At 66.2% G+C, this 18522-nt stretch overlaps 8 protein-coding genes across 8 annotated transcripts; 4 read left to right on the plus strand and 4 right to left on the minus strand.

The window, feature by feature from the left end:
• Positions 1–1944: 1944 nt before the first annotated feature.
• On the plus strand, positions 1945–3553 carry MICPUN_109018 (predicted protein). Its single transcript, XM_002508418.1, has one exon. It carries the CDS (start codon positions 2030–2032, stop codon positions 3458–3460), a length of 1431 nt encoding a protein of 476 aa, XP_002508464.1. The 5' UTR covers positions 1945–2029; the 3' UTR covers positions 3461–3553.
• A 116-nt stretch (positions 3554–3669) lies between these two features.
• Positions 3670–4551, minus strand: MICPUN_70649 (predicted protein; the record flags this gene model as incomplete). Its single annotated transcript, XM_002508690.1, has 1 exon — positions 3670–4551. A coding segment is annotated over one exon (882 nt), but the record flags the coding sequence as incomplete, so codon positions are not given.
• A 152-nt stretch (positions 4552–4703) lies between these two features.
• MICPUN_85903 (predicted protein) lies at positions 4704–5810 on the plus strand (the record flags this gene model as incomplete). The annotated part of the gene is made up of 1 exon (XM_002508419.1): positions 4704–5810. The coding sequence occupies one exon, from the start codon at positions 4704–4706 to the stop codon at positions 5808–5810; it is 1107 nt and encodes a 368-aa protein (XP_002508465.1).
• An 81-nt stretch (positions 5811–5891) lies between these two features.
• Positions 5892–9530, minus strand: MICPUN_102665 (predicted protein; the record flags this gene model as incomplete). The annotated part of the gene is made up of 1 exon (XM_002508691.1): positions 5892–9530. The coding sequence occupies one exon, from the start codon at positions 9528–9530 to the stop codon at positions 5892–5894; it is 3639 nt and encodes a 1212-aa protein (XP_002508737.1).
• An 829-nt stretch (positions 9531–10359) lies between these two features.
• On the plus strand, positions 10360–10587 carry MICPUN_74512 (predicted protein; the record flags this gene model as incomplete). The annotated part of the gene is made up of 1 exon (XM_002508420.1): positions 10360–10587. A coding segment is annotated over one exon (228 nt), but the record flags the coding sequence as incomplete, so codon positions are not given.
• Positions 10588–12368: 1781 nt separating this feature from the next.
• On the minus strand, positions 12369–14147 carry MICPUN_85926 (predicted protein; the record flags this gene model as incomplete). The annotated part of the gene is made up of 1 exon (XM_002508692.1): positions 12369–14147. One exon carries the CDS (start codon positions 14145–14147, stop codon positions 12369–12371), a length of 1779 nt encoding a protein of 592 aa, XP_002508738.1.
• Positions 14148–14452: 305 nt separating this feature from the next.
• Positions 14453–15703, plus strand: MICPUN_109019 (predicted protein). Its single transcript, XM_002508421.1, has one exon. It carries the CDS (start codon positions 15158–15160, stop codon positions 15509–15511), a length of 354 nt encoding a protein of 117 aa, XP_002508467.1. The 5' UTR covers positions 14453–15157; the 3' UTR covers positions 15512–15703.
• A 679-nt stretch (positions 15704–16382) lies between these two features.
• MICPUN_66594 (predicted protein) lies at positions 16383–17959 on the minus strand (the record flags this gene model as incomplete). The annotated part of the gene is made up of 3 exons (XM_002508693.1): positions 16383–16982; positions 17055–17697; positions 17844–17959. Coding segments are annotated over 3 exons (1359 nt in total), but the record flags the coding sequence as incomplete, so codon positions are not given.
• Between the last annotated feature and the right edge of the window lie 563 nt (positions 17960–18522).

Consider the following 18522-nt stretch of genomic DNA (forward strand, 5'->3'; position numbering starts at 1 on the left):
TGGGCACATGTCCATGGCGCAGGCGAACGCGCGGGGTATCCACCCGGGCGCCAACAGGCTGCCGCAGGGCGGGTTCGAGGGTATCGCGTGGTGGGCGGTGCCAAAGATGACGGTCATCGTCTTTGACCACGACGAGGGCATGTTGGGCTCCGACAACGACGCGCTGTCCGTCTGCTCGTTGCCGCTGATCCACCCCAACGCCAGGCCGAAGAAGCTGGACAAGTTCGGTAACGAGATCGAGGAGGATGCCCCGTTGTCCACGCTCGCGTCGTCGGCGTCGCAGTGGACGGATGCGGGTATCGACGACGTGCCCGACGATTTCGCGGATCTGTCCAAGTACCGCGTGGGCATCTCCGAGCCCGAGTGGTACAACATGTTTCAACTCAACCCGTCCCGCGCGGGCGGGGTGGACGTCCGACCGGGCGGGCAGATTTTGCTGCACTACACCCTCAAGGACGTGCCCAAGGAGGGCATCTTCAGGTACTGCGGCATGGACCCCCCGAAGGTCAAGTCCAGCGAGCTCGCGAAGGGGTACTACCCCAAGGTTGTCAGGTCGCTCGGGGACTTTTTCGGGAGCAACCCGGTTGAGGTTCAGGTGATGCTGCTCGGGGTCAGGGGCATGGATCCGTACAAGGGCGTGCCCATCGGCGCGCCGTGCGTGGAGGTGGAGCTCTCGGGCGCGCTGCCCCTCTTTCCAGGCGCGCCGTTCCTGACGGCGCAGAGCGAGTACAGCTCCAATCCAAACGGACCGAACGCGAATTTCAACGGGCAGATCCTTCGCCTCCGCGGCCGCGTGCACAGGATGACCAAGATCGAGCTGTCTCTCTCCATTCGCATCTACGACTCGCGCCCGATCAAGCGGCTCGTGGGCACGGGACAGCACAGGATCCTGATCCGCGACGAGGATGACGAGGACGAGTCGGGGAAGAAGCCGAAAAAACTGAGGGCGGTCAAGCCAAAGCCCATGACCCCGGAGGAGCTTCGAGAGCTGGAGACTAAGGGGATGGAATCGACCGACTCCGAGGAATGGATCGGTTCGTCCGAGGCCACGTCGATCGCGTCCGATTACAGCTCGGAGACGGCCACCGAGGACGAATTCTCCGACGAAGAGGAGCACAAGTCGTGGTTCTCGCAAGCCGGCAGCTCCTTCCTCTCGATGGCCCGGAGCGCCTACTCCATCGTCGGGTCGGCCAAGTCCGAGCGATCGTCCAAGCGGGGCGGGTCCAAGCGGGGCGGGTCCAGGCGCAGTAAGTCTCGCAGGGGCGAGTCCGAGGATGGCGAGAGGAGCGATTACTCCAGGTACCTTCCCGCGTCTGTGGCGTCCGGGCTGTCCAAGGCTGGGAGCGTCTTTTCAAAAGCGGACGGATCCGCGAAATCGGGCAAGTCGGCCAGGTCCGGCAGGTCGCGTCGCTCGGGTCGCTCGGGCAGATCCGGTAAGAGCGGCGCGGGAAAGCGCAAGAAGGCGCTGAGCGTCTTCGACATGATCCCCGAGGGCGAGGAGGGCGAGGAGAACGGAGCCGCGTCGGTTGACGACGGCAAGACGACGATGTCAGGCGAGGAGACCACGGGGGAGACCACTGACGGCAGCGAGCCGGAGCCAGAGGAGGAGGAGGAGAAGAAGGACGGGTCGGGCAGCGACGACGACGGATCTGACGAGGAGGAGTCTGACGAGGAGGAGATCGACATGGAGGAGTTCGACGACGGCAGCGGGACGGTGCCGGAGTTTATGGACGGCCGCAAGATGGTCACAGACGGCGAGCTCGAAGATCACATGCGCCCGCTGCCCTTCATCACCGTGCCCATCATGCGGAGCAAGGGGTTCGCGGACAACACCAGCGATCTCGTGGAGGGCGGTAAGTTGAAGTTCGTCTGCCGCGTCGTGCCCCTCAGCGAGCACGAGGAGGAACCGGAGCAGAAGCTCCTCGATAAGGGCGGGTTCAACCCCTTTGGCAACAAGAAGAAGAAGGAGGAGGAAGCCGAGATTGAGCGCAAGAACGCCGCGTACAAGTGCGAGGACGACGCCGCGACGATGCCCCTGACGGACTTCAAGAAGCTTCAGAGGCTCATCGGCGGTGGATCAAAGGCGCTCCTGCCGCAGTCGGTCATCGTTCGAGCGTTCGTGGTCCGGGGGAAGAACATCCGGCCGCTGGACCCGAGCGGTCTCTGCGACCCGTACATGAAAGTTGACCTTCTCGGCACGGGCAAGAGGTTTGGCAACAGGCGCGACCACGTGAAGGAGACCCTGGCGCCCTGGTTCTACAAGATGTTCCAGTTCACCACCGAGCTCCCGGGTTCGTCCCAGCTGCAGTTCAAGCTGTACGACTGGGATAAAAACGGCGGCGACGACGTCATCGGCGTCAACACGGTGGACCTCGAGGACCGATGGTTCTCTCCGATTTGGAAGAGCCAGTTTTCCGAGACGCCGCCGCTGGAGCTTCGCACGCTGCTGAACAACGACGCGACGGGCAGCCAGGGTTCGCTCGAGCTCTGGGTGGAGATGTACGAGGCTGACGAGAACGTGCCGCGGGCGATGAAGATCGCGCCGCCCCCGGTCATCGACGTCGAGCTCCGCGTCGTCATCTGGCGCGCTCGCAAGATGGTCATCAAGGACATCGGCGGCAACAACGACCTCTTCTTCAAGGTGGGACTCGTGGGTCTGGACCACAAGCAGACTCGGTTCGGACAGGTGCAGGAGACGGACACGCACTACTTCGCGTCCGACGGCAAGGGAAGCTTCAACTACCGCATCATATACCGGTTCTCCATCCCGGTCACCAAGGCGAAGCTCCGAGTGTCGGCGTACGATCGCGACCTCATCGGATCCAACGATAACATCGGCGAGGCCATCCTGCCTCTCTCCGGCATGTGCAACGAGCTGATGCGGCTCATACAGGCTGCTCCCGACGGCGAGCTCTCGGGCAACGCGGAGGTGAAGATGGACGCGAAGAATCAGAAACACGCTCCTCCCATGCCCAAGGACCCCCCGTTTCTCAGCTGCGGCGAAGACGGCGTCTCCGTCAACTTCCCCTCGATGGACTTTGGCGACGTCCTCGACGCGGGCGGCGAGGGTCACTGGTCCCCGCTGTATCACCCGTCCAAGGACGACAGGAAGCAGGGTGAGGTTGAGGTTTCCTTGACGCTTCTTCCCGTGCGCAGGGCGGACCAGAGGCCGGTTGGCAAGGCGAGGGATCAGCCCAACAGGGATCCCGAGCTCCCGGCGGCTATCCGAGCGAAGCTCAACCCGTTCGATCCGATCGGCTCGCTCATCACCATCATGGGGCCCAACATGGCCAGGAACATAATCCTCGCGCTGTGCATCCTGGCGTGCCTCGCGGTGTGCTGTTCGCTCGCGGTGTTCATCATTAACGACGTGCTGTCGGCGTACATCAACATCGCCATCCAGCAGGCCACCGGAGCTGGCGGCGGGATGATGCCCGCCGGCGGCGGACTCGGAAAGTGACGAGGCGTGCTGTACATTCATTCATCACACACTAGCTACTAGAAATAAACGCGCCATTGAGTCTTAATGGACCATGTAACAAATCTAGAGACGAAACAAATCGGCTATCGGTCGGCGCCCAACACGGCGGCGAGTCGTTCTTCGAGTCTTTCCACCAGCCGCTGAACTTTTTCATCCGCGTACGAGGTTCCCGTGAGAAAGTTCGTCGAGACGTGCTTGGGCACGGTCCGTCTGTCGAGGTAAAAGCCCCCGGGCTCGAGCGCGTCCTTCGGCGCCACGCAGAGCCAGGACACGGTGTCGGCGCCCTCCTTCGGCGTCCTCAGTTTTCCCTTTAGGGACGAGTAGAACCCGGGCAGCGCGTCTCTCACCGCCTGAGTGTCGCTCCAACCGGGATGCATCGAGACGAACAACACCGACTCGTTCCCACCGCGCCGGGACCAGTGCTCGGTGAGCGCCACCTGGTGCCGCTTGCCCCGCGCGTACTGCCGCGTGCCGTCGAACTTGCCGAGTTTTCCCCCCGGCGCCCACTCGAGATCGGTCGTCGCGAGCCTCTCGGTGAGCATCCCCGCCGACGACACGGTGATCACCCTCGGCGCGTCCGCCTTGCGCAGCGCGGGCAGCAGGCCCTCGGTGAGCGCCCACGTCCCGAGCGTGTTCGTCGCGAAGTTGGCCTCGACGCCTTCGGGAGTGAGCGTGCGTTGATGCACCATGCACCCGGCGTTATTCACGAGGATGTTCAGTGGATCTCCGGTCGAGACGATGCCTTCCACGAGTGCCTTCACCGCGTGCTGGTTGGATATATCGCAGACCGAGAGCGCGAGCGAGCCTGCGAGCCGCTCCTCCCGCAGTCTCTCCAGCGCGGCTTCCCCCTTCGAGCGGTCCCTGCAGACCATCGTCACGGTGGCGCCCTGCGACGCGAGCTGCCGCGTCACCTCGAAGCCGATCCCCTGGTTCGCCCCCGTCACCAACGCCCTGACGCCGGTAAGGTCGCGGCGGAACGGGGCGTCGTCGAATCGCTTAGCCGCGGCATCATACCCGCTTTTGAGGTAGTTTCGCCATCCGTCCAATCCGAAGAGCAACGAGCGCCACGCGTGCGCCATGGAGCCGCGCGAGGTAAAGTGCGTTGGCGGGCACGGCGGGTGCCGAACTCTCTCGGACTGGACGAGGCCAAGAATCGGCCACTCACTGGTCGAGGCGCGGGGGTTGCACGGGAGAGGCACGCCCCCTCATCGCACAGCACGTCATGGGCGGCCACGGCGGGCTCAACATCTTGGGCCAGAAGTCCTGGAACGTCTACGGCCAGGAGCAGCGCGCCAAGGTCCGCCGCGACGAGGAGGAGTTCGCCGCGTCGAACGAAGATCCGGACGCGGGCGCCGTGCCGGTGGGCGCTTCGGGCCCGGCGCCGCGGCCCGCGGGTCACGTCGGCGAGCTGCCCACCGCGCACCACGTCACGCTCGCGGGACATGAGGGCCCCGTCCTCGCCGCGCGGTTCAGCCGCGGCGGGTCCTACGCGCTCACGTGCGGCAAGGACAGGACGTTCAGGCTGTGGAATCCCTTCCGCGGCACCCTCATCAAGACCTACGAGGGGCACGCGCACGAGGTTCGCGACGTCGCGTGCGCCTTGGACAACTCGCGCCTCGCGACGTGCGGCGGCGACAAGCAGGTGTTCCTGTGGGACGTGTCCACCGGGCAGAAGATCCGAAGGTTCCGGGGCCACGAGTCTGCGGTCAACGCGGTGACCTTCGCGGCGGAGGATCAGGTGGTGATCAGCGCCGGATACGATCGCTCCGTCAGGTTCTTCGACTGCAGGAGCAACAGCGCGGATCCGATACAGAGCGTCGTCGAGTGGAGCGACGCGGTGACGTGCGTGGTGACGCACGGCGGCGGGTGCCGCGTCACCGGCGGCGGCGTCGACGGGTCGGTGAAGACGCTCGACGTCCGAGCCGGTCGGATCCACTCGGACGACTTGGGGCGTCCGGTGACGAGCCTCGCGGTGTCGGGGGACGGGCAGTGCCTGCTCGTGGGGATGCTGGACGGGCGGATGTGCCTTCTGGACGCGTCGGACGGGTCGGTCATGGCGGAGTATCGGGGCCACGTCAGCGCGACGGCCAAGGTGGACGCGAGGCTGACGCTCGGCGACGGACACGTCGTCGCGGGATCCGAGGATGGGCGGGTCGTGTTTTGGGAGCTGGTGGACGCTCAGGTGGACATCGAGCTCGAGGCGCACCCCGGCAAGTGCGTGTGCGGGCTGGATTACCACCCGAAGCGGCACGCGATGGTGACGAGCGCGACGGACGGGACGGCGAAGGTTTGGCTGCCAGAGGGCGTCGCCGGGACTTCGTTCGATTAAGTTAACCCCTAGCTAGCCAGCCAGACGTAGGAATCGCGATGAATAAGTAGAGCGTAGCGCGTAGGAATCCGGCGTCCGCGCCTACGCCGCGGCCGCCTCCGTCTCCGCCGCCAGCCGCCGCGCCTCCTCCTCCTTCTCCAACTCCCGCTTCAGACGCAGTCGCTCTGTCCGCCGCTCTAGCCGCCTCGCGCGCCTCTCCGCCGCGAGCTGACAAAACCTGGCAACCGAGTAGCACCACCGGACCATGGCGTACGCAGCCTCTCCCTCCTTTCGCGCATCCTCGACGTAAATCCCCGGCAGCGCCGTTTCCTTCGCCGCGAGCACCGCCCTCGCGTCCGCCACGAGGACCTTGTCCGTTTTGATCACCTCGGGCGCCTCCGGGTCAGGGCCCCCCATCACGTCCTTGTCCGCATACGCGATGTTCTCCTCGAGCCAGGTTTTCATCTTGGCAGACAGCGCGCCGTCCGCGGCGATGAGGGCGCGCGGCGCGCTCTCCGGATCGCGCCACATCGCCCTGTGAAACTCGTCCAGTGGAGGCTGCGGCTCCGGTTCGGGCGGGGGCTCCTCGCCCTCGACGGGCTCGGGAAGCTCGGGCGGCGGCGGCTGAACGAACGCGTCGCCCTCCCCAATCACCGTCGTTATGAAGCGAAGCGCGGCGAAGAAGCACTTCGGGGGCGGATCGTGCCGTCGCGGACCCGTCGCCTTCTCGGCTTCGGCGTCCGCGACAGCCTTGACGGCCGCGTCGAACGTCGCGGCGCTCGGCGCGGGTTCGCCGGTGTCCGCCCCATCCCCGGAAGCCTCCGGAGGCGGATCCGGGACGACGACGGGGTGCGTGAGCTCGCCGATGGCGCGGGCAAACTTGCGCCCCGCGTGCTCCCACGGCTCGCCCGTGCTCGGATCGACCTGCAGCCACAGCTCGGGAAGCGTCGTGTGCAGGGGCAGCACCCTGCACTCGGCGTCCACCCGCTCTTTGTCCACGTTCCTGGTCATCTTCAGCCTCCACGTGCGCATGGGGTTCGTCGGCGGCGTCGGCACGGTGTGATACTCCGCGGCGAGAGGAACCGGCCGAACGCCGATGGACGGGAGGTACTCGCGCAACGGGAGCATGACGAGCGCAGCCTCGTGCGCCAGGGTGGCGACCCGTCCTCGGTGCATCCGCCCAGTCTCCGGCGCGGCGAGGCAACCCGCGATGGCCTTGAGTTTCTCCACTAAATCCACGCGCCTCCGCATGGACTCCTCCACGTCGAGGGCGACGTCGGCGTACGCCCCCTTTTCGCACACGCGCGTCACGAACGTGGCGCCCTCCTCGATCGTCGCGAACGAGCGGGGGATCACCTCGATGATCCGCTCGAGCGCGCCCGGATAAAACTCCTCGTTCAGGATCGACTTGCAAACCGCCTCCTCGCCCGAGAGCGCGTTGAAAACGGCGATGACCGCGGCGTACACCTCCGGGTTGTGCCAATCGTAATCCGCCGCGTGTCTGTCGCGGATGGCGTGCCAGGTTCGGTACTCCAGGTCCAGTCGCGCCGCCTTCTCCTCCTCCGTCTCCGGGTCGGGCTCCGGCGGGACGATCGTCTCGACGGACTCCGTCGCCCACTCGTCATCGCTCTCGACGTCCCCCTCGCCGGCGCCGTCCTCCCCTTCGGCTTCACCCGCGGGCTCGGGCTCGGACTCGGGCTCGGGCTCCGCCGCCGCCTCCGCCTCCGCAGCCGCCGCGCGCTCCTCCTCCGTCATCCTCGGCGGCGGCTCCGTCGCCGGGTCCGCGTCCTCGACCGCTTCCCTCAACGCGGTGACGCACCACCTGACGAGGGTGTCGTAGTCATCCGGCTTGGGCGGGGGTTTTCCCATCTTCTCCCTGTACGTGAGCAAGTACCCGCACTTGTCCGCGATGGACCGCCTGGTCTCGTCGTGCGCCGTCACGACGCACGCGAGCAGCCTGAGGAGCGTCGGGTAGAGCGCGGGGTGCGTCGTGGGCTGCGACGCGAGCGGGAGCGGGTCCCTCGTCGCCCGAAACGGTTTGGGCTTTGGCGGCGGCGTCACGTAGCCTATGGGACGGAGGCCGAACACCTCCGTGAGGAGGTTCTCGCCGGTGACGGAGACGTCGTCGTCGCTGCCGTCCCCGTCCCCGGCGTCGTCGTCCTCGGCGGGGGTTTCCTCGGGCGGGGTTTCCTTGGCGGGCTCGCCGCCTTCGGGCGGCGGGATGACCAGCTCGGGTTCCTCGTCCGATATCGTCGGCATGAGCGATCTGAGCGCCGCGAGCGCGTTCCGGTCGCCGAAATCCTCCGCCGCGCGCTTGTCCTTGGTCAGCGCCGCGAGCATCGCGGCCGCAGCCTCCGTCCTTACGTCCGGATCCTCCTCCGCCGACGTCACCGTGCCCATCAGCTTGGCGATTCCGTCGAGGTCCTCCCCGTCAACGATGCGGCAGAGCGCCTCGCTCGCGTCCGCGCACGCGAGCCGCACCAGCCTCAGCGCCAGCATCCTCGCGGTCTTATCCCCCGGCTCCTCGCGCGTCGGGTGCTTCGTGGCGCACTCCAGCGCCACCTTCAGGATATCCGCCGGTTCCTCCGAGTCCTTCGCCGCCTTGGTTTTCTTTGTCTCTCCGTCGCGCTCCTTCTCGGCGGCTTCTCGCTCGGCCCGCAAACTCTCCACGGTTATCGGCGTCCTCGCGGGCTCGACCACGCGCATGATCCGCGCGCGATGCGACGGCGACCGCGCCAGGGCGGTCGCCAGTCGCATCGCCTTGGCCGCGACGCGCCAACGCGGATGCGGCGGCTGCGGCGGCGGCGGTACGTACGCGTCACCCTCCGCCTCTTTCTTTTGTAACTCCTCCGCCTCCCTCTCCGCCTCGTCCGCCAACTGCGCCTCCGTCTTGGGCGGCGGCGCCAGGGCGCACATGCGCGTGAGCCACGTGCACGCGGTGCCGGGCAGCGCCGGGTCGTCGCCGCACGCGGCGGCGGCGACGGCGGCGGCGAACGGTGACGAGCCCCGCGCGAGTTGGGTTAAACATCTCAGCGCGACGTCGGAAAGCGCGAGCGCGTCTCGCGGCGGGAACGGCGCCGGGTCGCACAGCGCGAAGAGCGCCCGGGTGTGGTACGGAGAGTCGGTGACCTCGCGGCGGATGGCGCCGGGGACGGAGACGAGGTGCGCGAGCGCCCTGGCGCACGGCATCCCCACCGCGTTCCATTTGGCGCGAACCTCCGCTTCAGCCTCCGCCGCCTTCCGCTCCTCCGCGGTCAGCTCGCGCTCGTTCTCCTTGTCGTCCTCCGCCGGGGGCTCGATCGGGTTGCCCTCGTCGTCGAGCTCGGGTTCGGGCGTCGGCGGCAACGGCGCGGGCATCGCGCGTAAGTGCCTGAACAGCAGCTCGACGACGCGGAAGTGCTTGATCTTGCTCGCCATCTCGTCGTACCCATCCTTGGCGACGATATCGAGCGCGCGGATGTCGTCACACGCGTCGCACACGAGCTTGAGGTGGTCCACCTCATCCTCCCCTTCCGCGGGCGTCGTCGCCATCGCCAGGCGCTTCGCGATGCCCTTGTAATCCACCGGCGCCGGCCTCTCCACCGGGTTGCCCTCCGCGTCCAACTCGGGCTCGGCGTCCTCCCCCGCGGTCCCCGGCGGTGGGTCCTCGTCGGGCGCGTTCCACGGCGCGTCCGCGTCCAGCGCCGCCTTCGCCGCCTTCTCGGCGGCCTCCGCCTCCTCGTCGTCGATCACGAGCCCCATCTTCCCGCCGACGGCGCGCCCGTCCGCACTGCGATCCCGCTTCGGGCGCCTTCCTTTCTCGGTAACGGTCAGGTTGACCGAAATGGATGGTCGGGTCGTTTCAGGTTACGTTTGCGAAAATGGGTCTTTTTTCGGACCTTCGTACCTTCTCCCAGTCCGCCAGATCCCGCGGCACTACTCGACGCCGCCGCCCGTGTCCGCGCGTCCGCGAACGATGGCGTCTCACGTTCTCGCGACCGACGCCAGGTCCCTCCCCGCGTCCGTCGTGTCCGCCGCCGCCGCCGCGTACGGCCTCGACCCGGAGGTCGTCCTCGTGCTCACCCGCGTCGCCGCCGACGGCAACCTCGGCGAGCCCGCGGGATCGGTCGCGAAGCTGGTTTCCTTGGCGTCCTCCCCCGGGTTCCACACCCCCGCGGTGCTCGCGGCGTTGCACAAGGCGGTCATGCCCGGCGGCGAGATCGTCGTGGGCGTCCTCGGCGCGACTCCCGCGTCCTCCGTCCCCGTCAGCTCGGCGCCCGCGGCTGAGAAAGATCTGCTCGTCGCGGGCTTCGCGGACGCGAGGGCGGCCGCGGGGGACGTCGCGGGAGTCGCGCCGGGCGCGGTCGCCGCGTCCAAGCCGACGTGGACCGCGGGCGCGTCCTTCTCGCTCAAGTCCCGCCGGCTGAAGGAGAACGCCGCGCCGCCGAACAACAACGGCGCGGCAAAGGCGTGGAAGCTCGGCGACGACGACGACCTCGTGGATGAGGACGACTTGCTCGACGACGACGACCTTCGCTCGGGCGCGGATGCCGCGTCCAAGGCTCGCGACGCGGGCGAGGGGTGCGGCCCCAAGGCGTGCAAGAACTGCAGCTGCGGGCGCGCGGAGGCGGAGGCTGAGGAGGAGGCGGGTAAGCGGGCGGCGATGACCGAGGAGAAGAAGGAGGAGTTTAAGAGCTCGTGCGGGAACTGCTACCTGGGCGACGCGTACCGGTGCGCGGGATGCCCGATGCTGGGGCAGCCCGCGCAGGCGCCGCCGGGGTCCACCACCGTCAAGCTGGACCTGACGAGCGACATCTAGTGAGGGAACCGGACCCGACGCCTTGTAAATGTCACGCAAAACTGTCCTTTCGTTCGTTGAAACTCGACTAGCGCTCTACTAAGATGGCTTGTCGTCGCGCCGGGTGAGTGTTCGGTCCGAATCGTAGAAGCGTCCGTGGGGACCAATCCTTCTACGGTTCGGACTGGAACAGGCAGAGCGGATGCCACCCGGCCGACGTCGAAAAAGAGGCTGGGGTGTTCCAATCATCCGCTTCTGCTTGTGTCCATGGCCCAGGATTCATCGCAAACAGGTTGGATTTTCAACGCGGCCTGCGATGCGGTCTGTGAGATCTTGTCCGTGTAGATCATGCAGAACTACAAGGACAAGATCGGACAAGCCACATCCATCACGTGGCGATGAAACCTGGGACATGACAAGCAGAGGCGGATGATCATGATACTCGAGGTGTTAAGCCAGCTTCTCCTTCAGTAGTCCGATCCGTCGAGCGCGTCGAGGGCGTCGTACGCTCCCTCGTAGTATCCCACCCCCGCGCCCGCCGCGACCCCGTCCAACGCACCCAACCCGTACCCGACGGACCCAGCCACCGCGCCCGGCCACGGGTCGTACGCGGGGTAAGGCACGTACGGACGATAGACGGGACGACGAGGGTAGACCCTGATGAGTCGGGCGGGGAGGGGACGTTCAGGATTTGGTTTTTTCTCATCCGGCGTCTCAGCCCCAAACCGTGCCCTTTCGTCGAATCTGTCGTCGAGCCCACCTGGCGTATCGCGTCGCCCTGACCACGCCGCTGAGTCTCCTGCCGCGGCTGCATCCGGCCAGGACCCCCGCGTCGTCGTCAACCTTGAGTATCACCGGTGGTTCCTCGAGTTGAATCCCCACCGGCACCAGCGCAATCTCGCCGCCGTCGACGTCGCCGCGCGTGTAGTTCCACAGGCTCCCGTCCAGCGTGACGAACAGCCCGCGGTACGACTCGCCTACGTCGCCGTACGCGATGAACTGCCTCAGGATCTCCTGGAGCAGCGGCGCGTCGCGCGTGACGTCGTCGCGGGTGACGTTGAGGACGTCGGCGAAAAAGTCCAGCTCGGAGATCAAGGCGTCGTCCACTGGGGCGAAGACGGTGAGGTCGCCGACGACCTCGTGGAACGCGCCGCCCGGCACGACGAGGCGCTCGAGGCCGCTCAGGAACGTGAGGTTGTAGAAGAGGTCCACGCCGGTCATGCCCCCCGATACGCCCCGTACGGTGTCGCAGTCGAGCGGCGGCGCGCCGGCGTCGTCGTCCTCGGACGGGACGACCGTCGCCGCGGGGGCGGGATACGGGACGATGGCGACGTATCGGCCGTCAGGGAGCGGGAGACTGTCGTCGGGGAGTGGAAGTCGCGGATCGGGCGCGAGCGCGGGGGGGATGCCGTCGCGATTAGGCGCGGGGAGCGGGCCCTGCGCCGCCGCGGTCAAAGCCAGGGTGAGAGGCCAAACCACGAAGAGCCCCAGAGCGACCATGGCGAAGAAAACGCAGATGCGCCCCTGCGGCGAGCAGATACGCTCGCGAGCGCGACGGAGGACGCCGGGTTTCGCGACGCCGCGCGTGTTCTCCACGTCGCCGGCGTCGCCCTGGCGCATGAAGAGTGAGTGGGGCTTCGCTCTCGACCCCGACCAAGAAAAGAAACTGAGGCGCGAGAAAATTGAAAACCTCGGGACACCCGAGAAACCGAGGAGGGCGGACACGGCTCCTCTCCCTCCTTTCACGACCCGGTGATAATAATACGATGCAATTGCAAGTTCGATCGCGACGATCGTTTCGGCTAGCGCGCCTTCACCCCGGCGCCGTGCTGCTTCATGATGGCGTCGAACACCACCTTGACCCCCATGAGCACGAGCGGCACGCCGTTCCCCGGTCGAGTAGACGCCCCGACAAAGTGCAGCCCGTCGCACTCGGGCGAGTCGAGCGCGCCGATGCCCGTCCTCACCGGCGGCCTGAACGCCGCCAGCTGCGTCAGGCCGTGCGACAGCCCGAACACCGCTCCGTGCTTGATGTTGAACCGTTCCCGCCACTGCGACGGGGTGGTGACGCTCTCGTGCTTGATGTGTTTGCGCAAATCGCCGTGGCCGGCTTCCTCGAACCTGCGCAGGATAGCCTCCCTCCCCGCGTTCACCATCTCCTCCTCGGTGGGGACGGGCAAACCGCGTTTCTTGCACATCCTCGCCTGCTCGTTGATGTTGGCGACGGGCAGGAGGATCATGACGGACGACCCACCCGCGGGCGCGCACGTCGGGTCCGTGTACACGGGGTTGTGGCAGTAAAAGTTGTGCTGCTTGGGAGCGTCAAAGTCGGACACTACGCAGGGCCTGACCCAGCTTCCCTCGTAGTCGCCCGAGAGGAACACGTTGTGGTGGAGGAGCTTCTCGATCTGCGTGTCGAGGCACCAGTTGAACTCGATCACCGAGCACGAGTACTCGGCATCCTCCCATCGCTCAGCCTCCTTCTTCGCCTCCGGAAACGTCTCTTTATCGATCATCTGGTCCCACACGCACGGAAGGTCCGGGTTGGCCACCACCACGTCCGCCTCGATCACGTCGCCGTTCGCCAGTCGCACCCCCCGCACGACCTGCGTCGCCTTGCTCCCGGCGATCTGGCTGGGACCCTCGCCAAGGGGCTCGGTGAGGATGGCGTCCACTGCGGCGCCCGTTCTAATCTCGACGCCCTCCTCGTCGCACAGCTGTTTCAGCGACCCGCGAACTTTGTCGAAGCCACCTTTCGGATACCACACGCCGTCGGTGAGCTCGGTGGCGGCGAGGAGCGAGAAGACCCCTGGGGCGTTGTACGGGGAGAGGCCCACGTACAGCTCCTGGTAGGAGAAGAGCGCGCGGAGCCTCGGGTCCTTGAAGTACTTGGCCATCTGGTTAAACTGGGGGAGGAGGAGGTCGAGGGGGTTCACCGCCAACGCGAGCGGGCCGACGCGGGAGAGGTCGACGAAGTCCAGGATGGAGTTGGCGTCCCTCTCGATGAACGCGGCGACGCCGTAGTCGAGGGAGGCGCGCGCGCGGCCGAGCCAGTCGATGTATCGACCGCCGGCTCCGAACTCCACGTCGTCGAGCTGCTTGCGCATCTTCTCGGTGTCGTAGAGGAGGTCGAGGGTGGTGTGATCGCCGAAGTGCGCGCGGTACGCCGGGTCGACGCGCTCGATGTCCATGTAGTCCTCGAGCTTCTTGCCCACCGCGGTGAACTGCTCGCGGTACCTGTCCGGGAGGAGCATGAGCGACGGGCCGGTGTCGAATCGCCATCCCGAGGCGTCGGCGTCGGGGCCGAAGAACTCGGACCTGGCGCGGCCGCCGGTGTCCTCGTTCTTCTCCAGGATGGTGACGTCGTAGCCCGCGTGCGCGAGGCGGGACGCCATGCCGAGGCCGCCGACGCCGCCACCCACGACGACGGCCTTCTGGCGGTCGCCAGCCTGCGCCGCGGAGGTCTTCGCGGCGCCCTCGGCGATGGAACCGCGAACGGTGACGACGCGGGCCGATCGAGCACGCGCGCCGCTCGGCTTGGCGGCGGCGACCTTGAGCGCGACGGGCGCCGAGGCGAACATCGCGGACATTTCCGTTACCGCGTGTCTCTTCCGTCGAGATCCGGGCGCGGAGGCGAGTCGCGCGGCGTGAAGAGTGGCCGTCGCGTCGCCCTCCACTTGTCAGTCGGCGAGGATAAAGTTCCGAGGCGCCGAGATCCGCGGGGCGAATTTTCGAACGGAATCCTGACTGCTCGCCATAGGATTCGGTCGGTTGCCCCGCTCAACAGCTGCTCGTCTGGATAAACTCGCCCGCTACGTCACCCCCCAATAAAGCCGAATCGGAGGTCGCCGCGCCCGGACATTCGCAGCAGCGCTCGACGATAGAGAGTTGCAAGATGGCCTTCGTCATGTCCGCCCTCACCACGGCGATGCCCACCGTCGGCGTCCGCGGCAACGTTCGCGTCGCCCCCAAGGCGCCCGCCCAGGCCGTGTCCCTGGTCGGGTCCATGAATGGCTCCGTTTCTCTGGGCCGCGAGGGTGAGTGTCCGGAAGCGCTGATTTCCCCGCCCGGAACGGCGCGGTGGCGGCGAACACGCGCGTCTTGACGCGCCTAACGAGCGCGTCACGCGCTTCGATGCGGCGTGCGGAATCGGTCGCGTCGTCGTTTGGCGCGTCCAAGCCGTCGCCCTCGCGCGGCGCCCGCCTTCACCGCGCCTTTCCGGTGGCTTTTTTTCAGGGTTTCAGGGTTTTGGGGTTCGCCACGCTTTTTCAAGTGGCTAAGGCTCGGCCCGATGGGACGCGCGTCGGAGCGGGGAGCGGGGAAGAATCCCCGCGACGCGCCTCGCGCGCGTGCAGTCGACCGCCCGATGGATTTCGAACCCTGGAATCCCGACTTTCCGAACCGCGCGCGGCCTCGCTCGACCCGTCGATTCGACCCGTCAGCGACGTCGCCACGCCCCCATCCTTTATCCATTTTCTTTCTTTCTGGACCAAGCCCGCGACCCGTGAACTGACGTCGCATCGCCCCGATCCGTCCCATCGCAGGTGTCGAGTCCGCGTCTTTCGGCGTGGAGGCGGGTGGCAAGTGGTTCATGATCAGCCACGGGAACAAGGTCGCGCGCCTGCACCGCCCCGCCGACCAGCGCAAGGCGCTCCTCCGCAACCTCACCACCGACCTCCTCCGCTACGGCCGCATCACCACCACCATGGCCAGGGCCAAGGCCATGCGCAAGCCCGTGGAGCACATGATCCAGCTCGGCAAGGATGGCGGCGACCACAAGAAGCGCCAGGCCGAGGCGTACGTCTACGACAAGGAGCTCGTCGCGGCGCTCTTTGAGCAGGCACCCGCTCGCTACGCCGACCGCACCGGTGGTTACACCCGCATCGTCAGGACGCTCCGCAGACGCGGGGACAACGCCGAGATGGCTATCATCGAGCTGGTTTAAACGCCGCGCTCTCGCTGCCGCTTTATTCTTGGTTATTAGTCTTGGTGGGTGTCGTCGTGGGCAGTCGGAGTGCGCTGGCAAGTGCTTTCGGCTTCACGGCGTGAAACGGAGTTGTGTACATTCACGCGCAGAGCGCCGCGCGCATATTCGTTCTAGCACTGCGTAGGTTTCAATTATCATAAAGCCTTTCGCATTTACTCGTCGATCCCGCGAATCTCTCATTACAAGCTCACTTCTTCTTCTTGGTCTTCTTAGCCGGGGCGGCGTCCGCCGCGGCTGGAAGGAGCCTCCCTTTCTCGTCCATGACGCCGTCCTTCTTGAGCTTCTTGGCCCGCTCCTTGAGCTCGTTGACCCGCGCCTCCTTCTTAGCCAGACCGAGCTGCATGGCCTTGTACAGCTCCCTCTTCTTCCTGGGCAGCAGGGTATAACTCATGGCTTTGATTTCCTCATCCTCGCCCATTTCCTTGATGCGCTTGTTGATGATGATGTCCTTCTCGCGCATCGCCATCTCGTGGGTGAGCCTCGAGGGCTTGCGCTTCTTGGCCTTCTTGGGCGCGTCCTCGTCCTCGGAGTCGTCCTCGGAGTCGGAGTTTTCCTCGTCCTCGGAGTTTTCCTCGTCCTCGGAGTTTTCCTCCTCGGACTCCTCCTCCTCCTCGGATCCCTCCTCCTCCTCGGATCCCTCCTCCTCCTCCGAATCCGCGGTGTGATCCCTGCCCTCCTGCATGGCCCTGGAGTAAGGGATGCCCTTCGCCTCGCGCTGCAGATCCCGCGCGTACTCGCGCTCCTCCTCCTCCGCCTCCTCCTCCGCGGTGAGCATCCTGGCGCCCGCGTCTCCGGAGACATCCGCCAAGGACCGGCCCTCCCTCGCGGCTTTCGCCTGCATCTGGAGCTTCTCCAGCGTGGCCTGGTAGTCGGGGGTGTAACCCTCGTCGTCCTTGCTGACGAACGGGGAGAGGTGGGGCGGGGGCACGATCCCGGGCCTGTAGTCGGCGCAGGGGATGAGGATCCTCCAGTTGGCGCAGTCGCACACCCACTGCGGTACGACGTACTCGCGCTGAGCGAGCATCTTCCCCTCCATCGGCCTGTCGCACACGTGGTGGGTCACGCCGCCGTCGGACTCGTCGTACGGGCTGCCCTCACCCTCCCAGCACACCTCGCCGCCGAACGATCGGATGATGAACACCATCATGTCCCTCGGGCACTCGCGCTGGATGAAACAGACCATCCCCTTGAAGAGCGTGGCGCAGAGCTTGGCGTCCTCCCTCGCCGTCGGATCTCCGCCGGCGGAGAGACTGATGGCGCGCTCGAGCTCGTCCTCCTCCTCGACGTCATCGCCGTCCTCGCCGTCGCTGCGTTCGGCGCGCAGCGCAGCCTCGGCCTCGGCCTCCTCGTCCACCTCCCCGTCGCCGATCTGCGCGAGTTTATCGCTCAGCGTCGCCAGCCTGGACTCGGTGAGCTTCGCCTGCGCGCTCTTCTTCTTGGCGCCGCCGGCGTAGCCCTGCTCCTTGTCCGTCTCCATCCTGTCCGCGAGGTCGTGGATCACGGCGACGATCCCACCCGCGGCGTCCTCGAGTCGCGTGTCCAGGACCGGCGGGTACCTCAAGCCTTGGTCAAAGTAGAGCTTGTAGTTGACAAAGCCGAGCATCGACGTGTAAAAGTCCAAAAACGTGAGCATGACCCTGTAGTCCACGTCCTCGGGCAACGTCTGCGCGAGCGCGTGCGGGGTGAGCCAGGTGATCTCCTGGCCGTGCACCACCGCCTGGTAGTAGATCCCTTTGACGGATATGAACACCTTGCGCAGCGCGTGCATCTTGGTGACGTACGACTGAAACTCGAGCGAGAGCTTGCGAGACTCCAGCAGCACCTCGGCCGGGATCCCGTGCCTCTTGTCCGCGGGGAGCACGGCGAAGAGGTGAGCCAAAGTGAGCGGGTCGTCGAGGTCGCGGAGGGCGTCGAGAAAGGTCGGATACCGCTCCTTCACGAGGTGGTCCAGGCCGTACTTGGGCTTCTTCTCCTCCAGACGGTCCACGGCGTGGTACGCCTTCTTCGCCCTGGCGCGCTTGATCTTGCGCTCGTACGAGCGGAGGTCGCGGAATTTCTCGAGGAGGGGCTCGTGCGCGAGGAAGTTGATGTCCTTGACGTGGTAGTAGGTCTTGTGCTGGCCCTTGAACTTCTTCTTGGGCTCCCTGCGGCGTGGAGTGGACGAGGGTGGTCAGCGGTGGGCGCGGATTGGGTGATAAATCGGCGGCGGGCGGCGGGTCGGCGGAGCGATGGGACACGACGGGGATTCGCAAGCGCCGGGGTTCGGGAGATGAAACGAGGGTTCGCGTACCTGGGGTGGATGCCCTTGAGGATGCACAGGCGTCGAAAGTCCGCGAGCTTGAGCTGCAGGCGGTTGAGCGCCTGGTTGCGCGTCGTGTAGCGGCTCGCGATGCCGCCCTTAACCTTGAGCTGCTTCTTGACGTTCTTGCCGCCCTTCGCCTTGCCGGCGGTCTTGCTGGGCTTCACCATCGCTCCCGAATCGAGGTTCGCTTCCTTCTCAGTGAGTAGAGCGCTCGAGTCTCTTCAAGCGAGCTTTGGGTGGGTGCGCGCTGCGTCACTGACGCCGCCGCGAACCGGCAGTTCACTTTTCAGTTCTCGACACCTCGGACGTCTTCAGACCGAGGCGGCGGTGGTTCTGTCCGACCGTGATGACTTCGCACAACCGACCGTGAAAACGGAAAATTTCTCCTATGGCGCCACGGTCAGCAGATCTGATATTTTTCGGGCGCTGTGAGCCACAGGTTTCACGGTCTCCCAGCAGTGGCGAGTTTTTGAGGGAAATTTTGACCTGCAGCCGTGACCCTCGCGCAGGGGAGATTTCCGTATTTCGAATTCCTATTGGCCACACACGCCTGTTCCGCAGACGGTAAAATTCTAAAACGTTGTTGGCTCGCCCCTTCGCACGCAGACCTTCACCTTTGTGATCCGAGTTGACGCGCGGGGGACCGGTCAGTGCGTCGACGCGCGGG

Source organism: Micromonas commoda, chromosome 10 (genome assembly GCF_000090985.2).
Source record: "Micromonas commoda chromosome 10, complete sequence".
In the NCBI taxonomy this organism is placed as follows: Eukaryota; Viridiplantae; Chlorophyta; class Mamiellophyceae; order Mamiellales; family Mamiellaceae; genus Micromonas; species Micromonas commoda.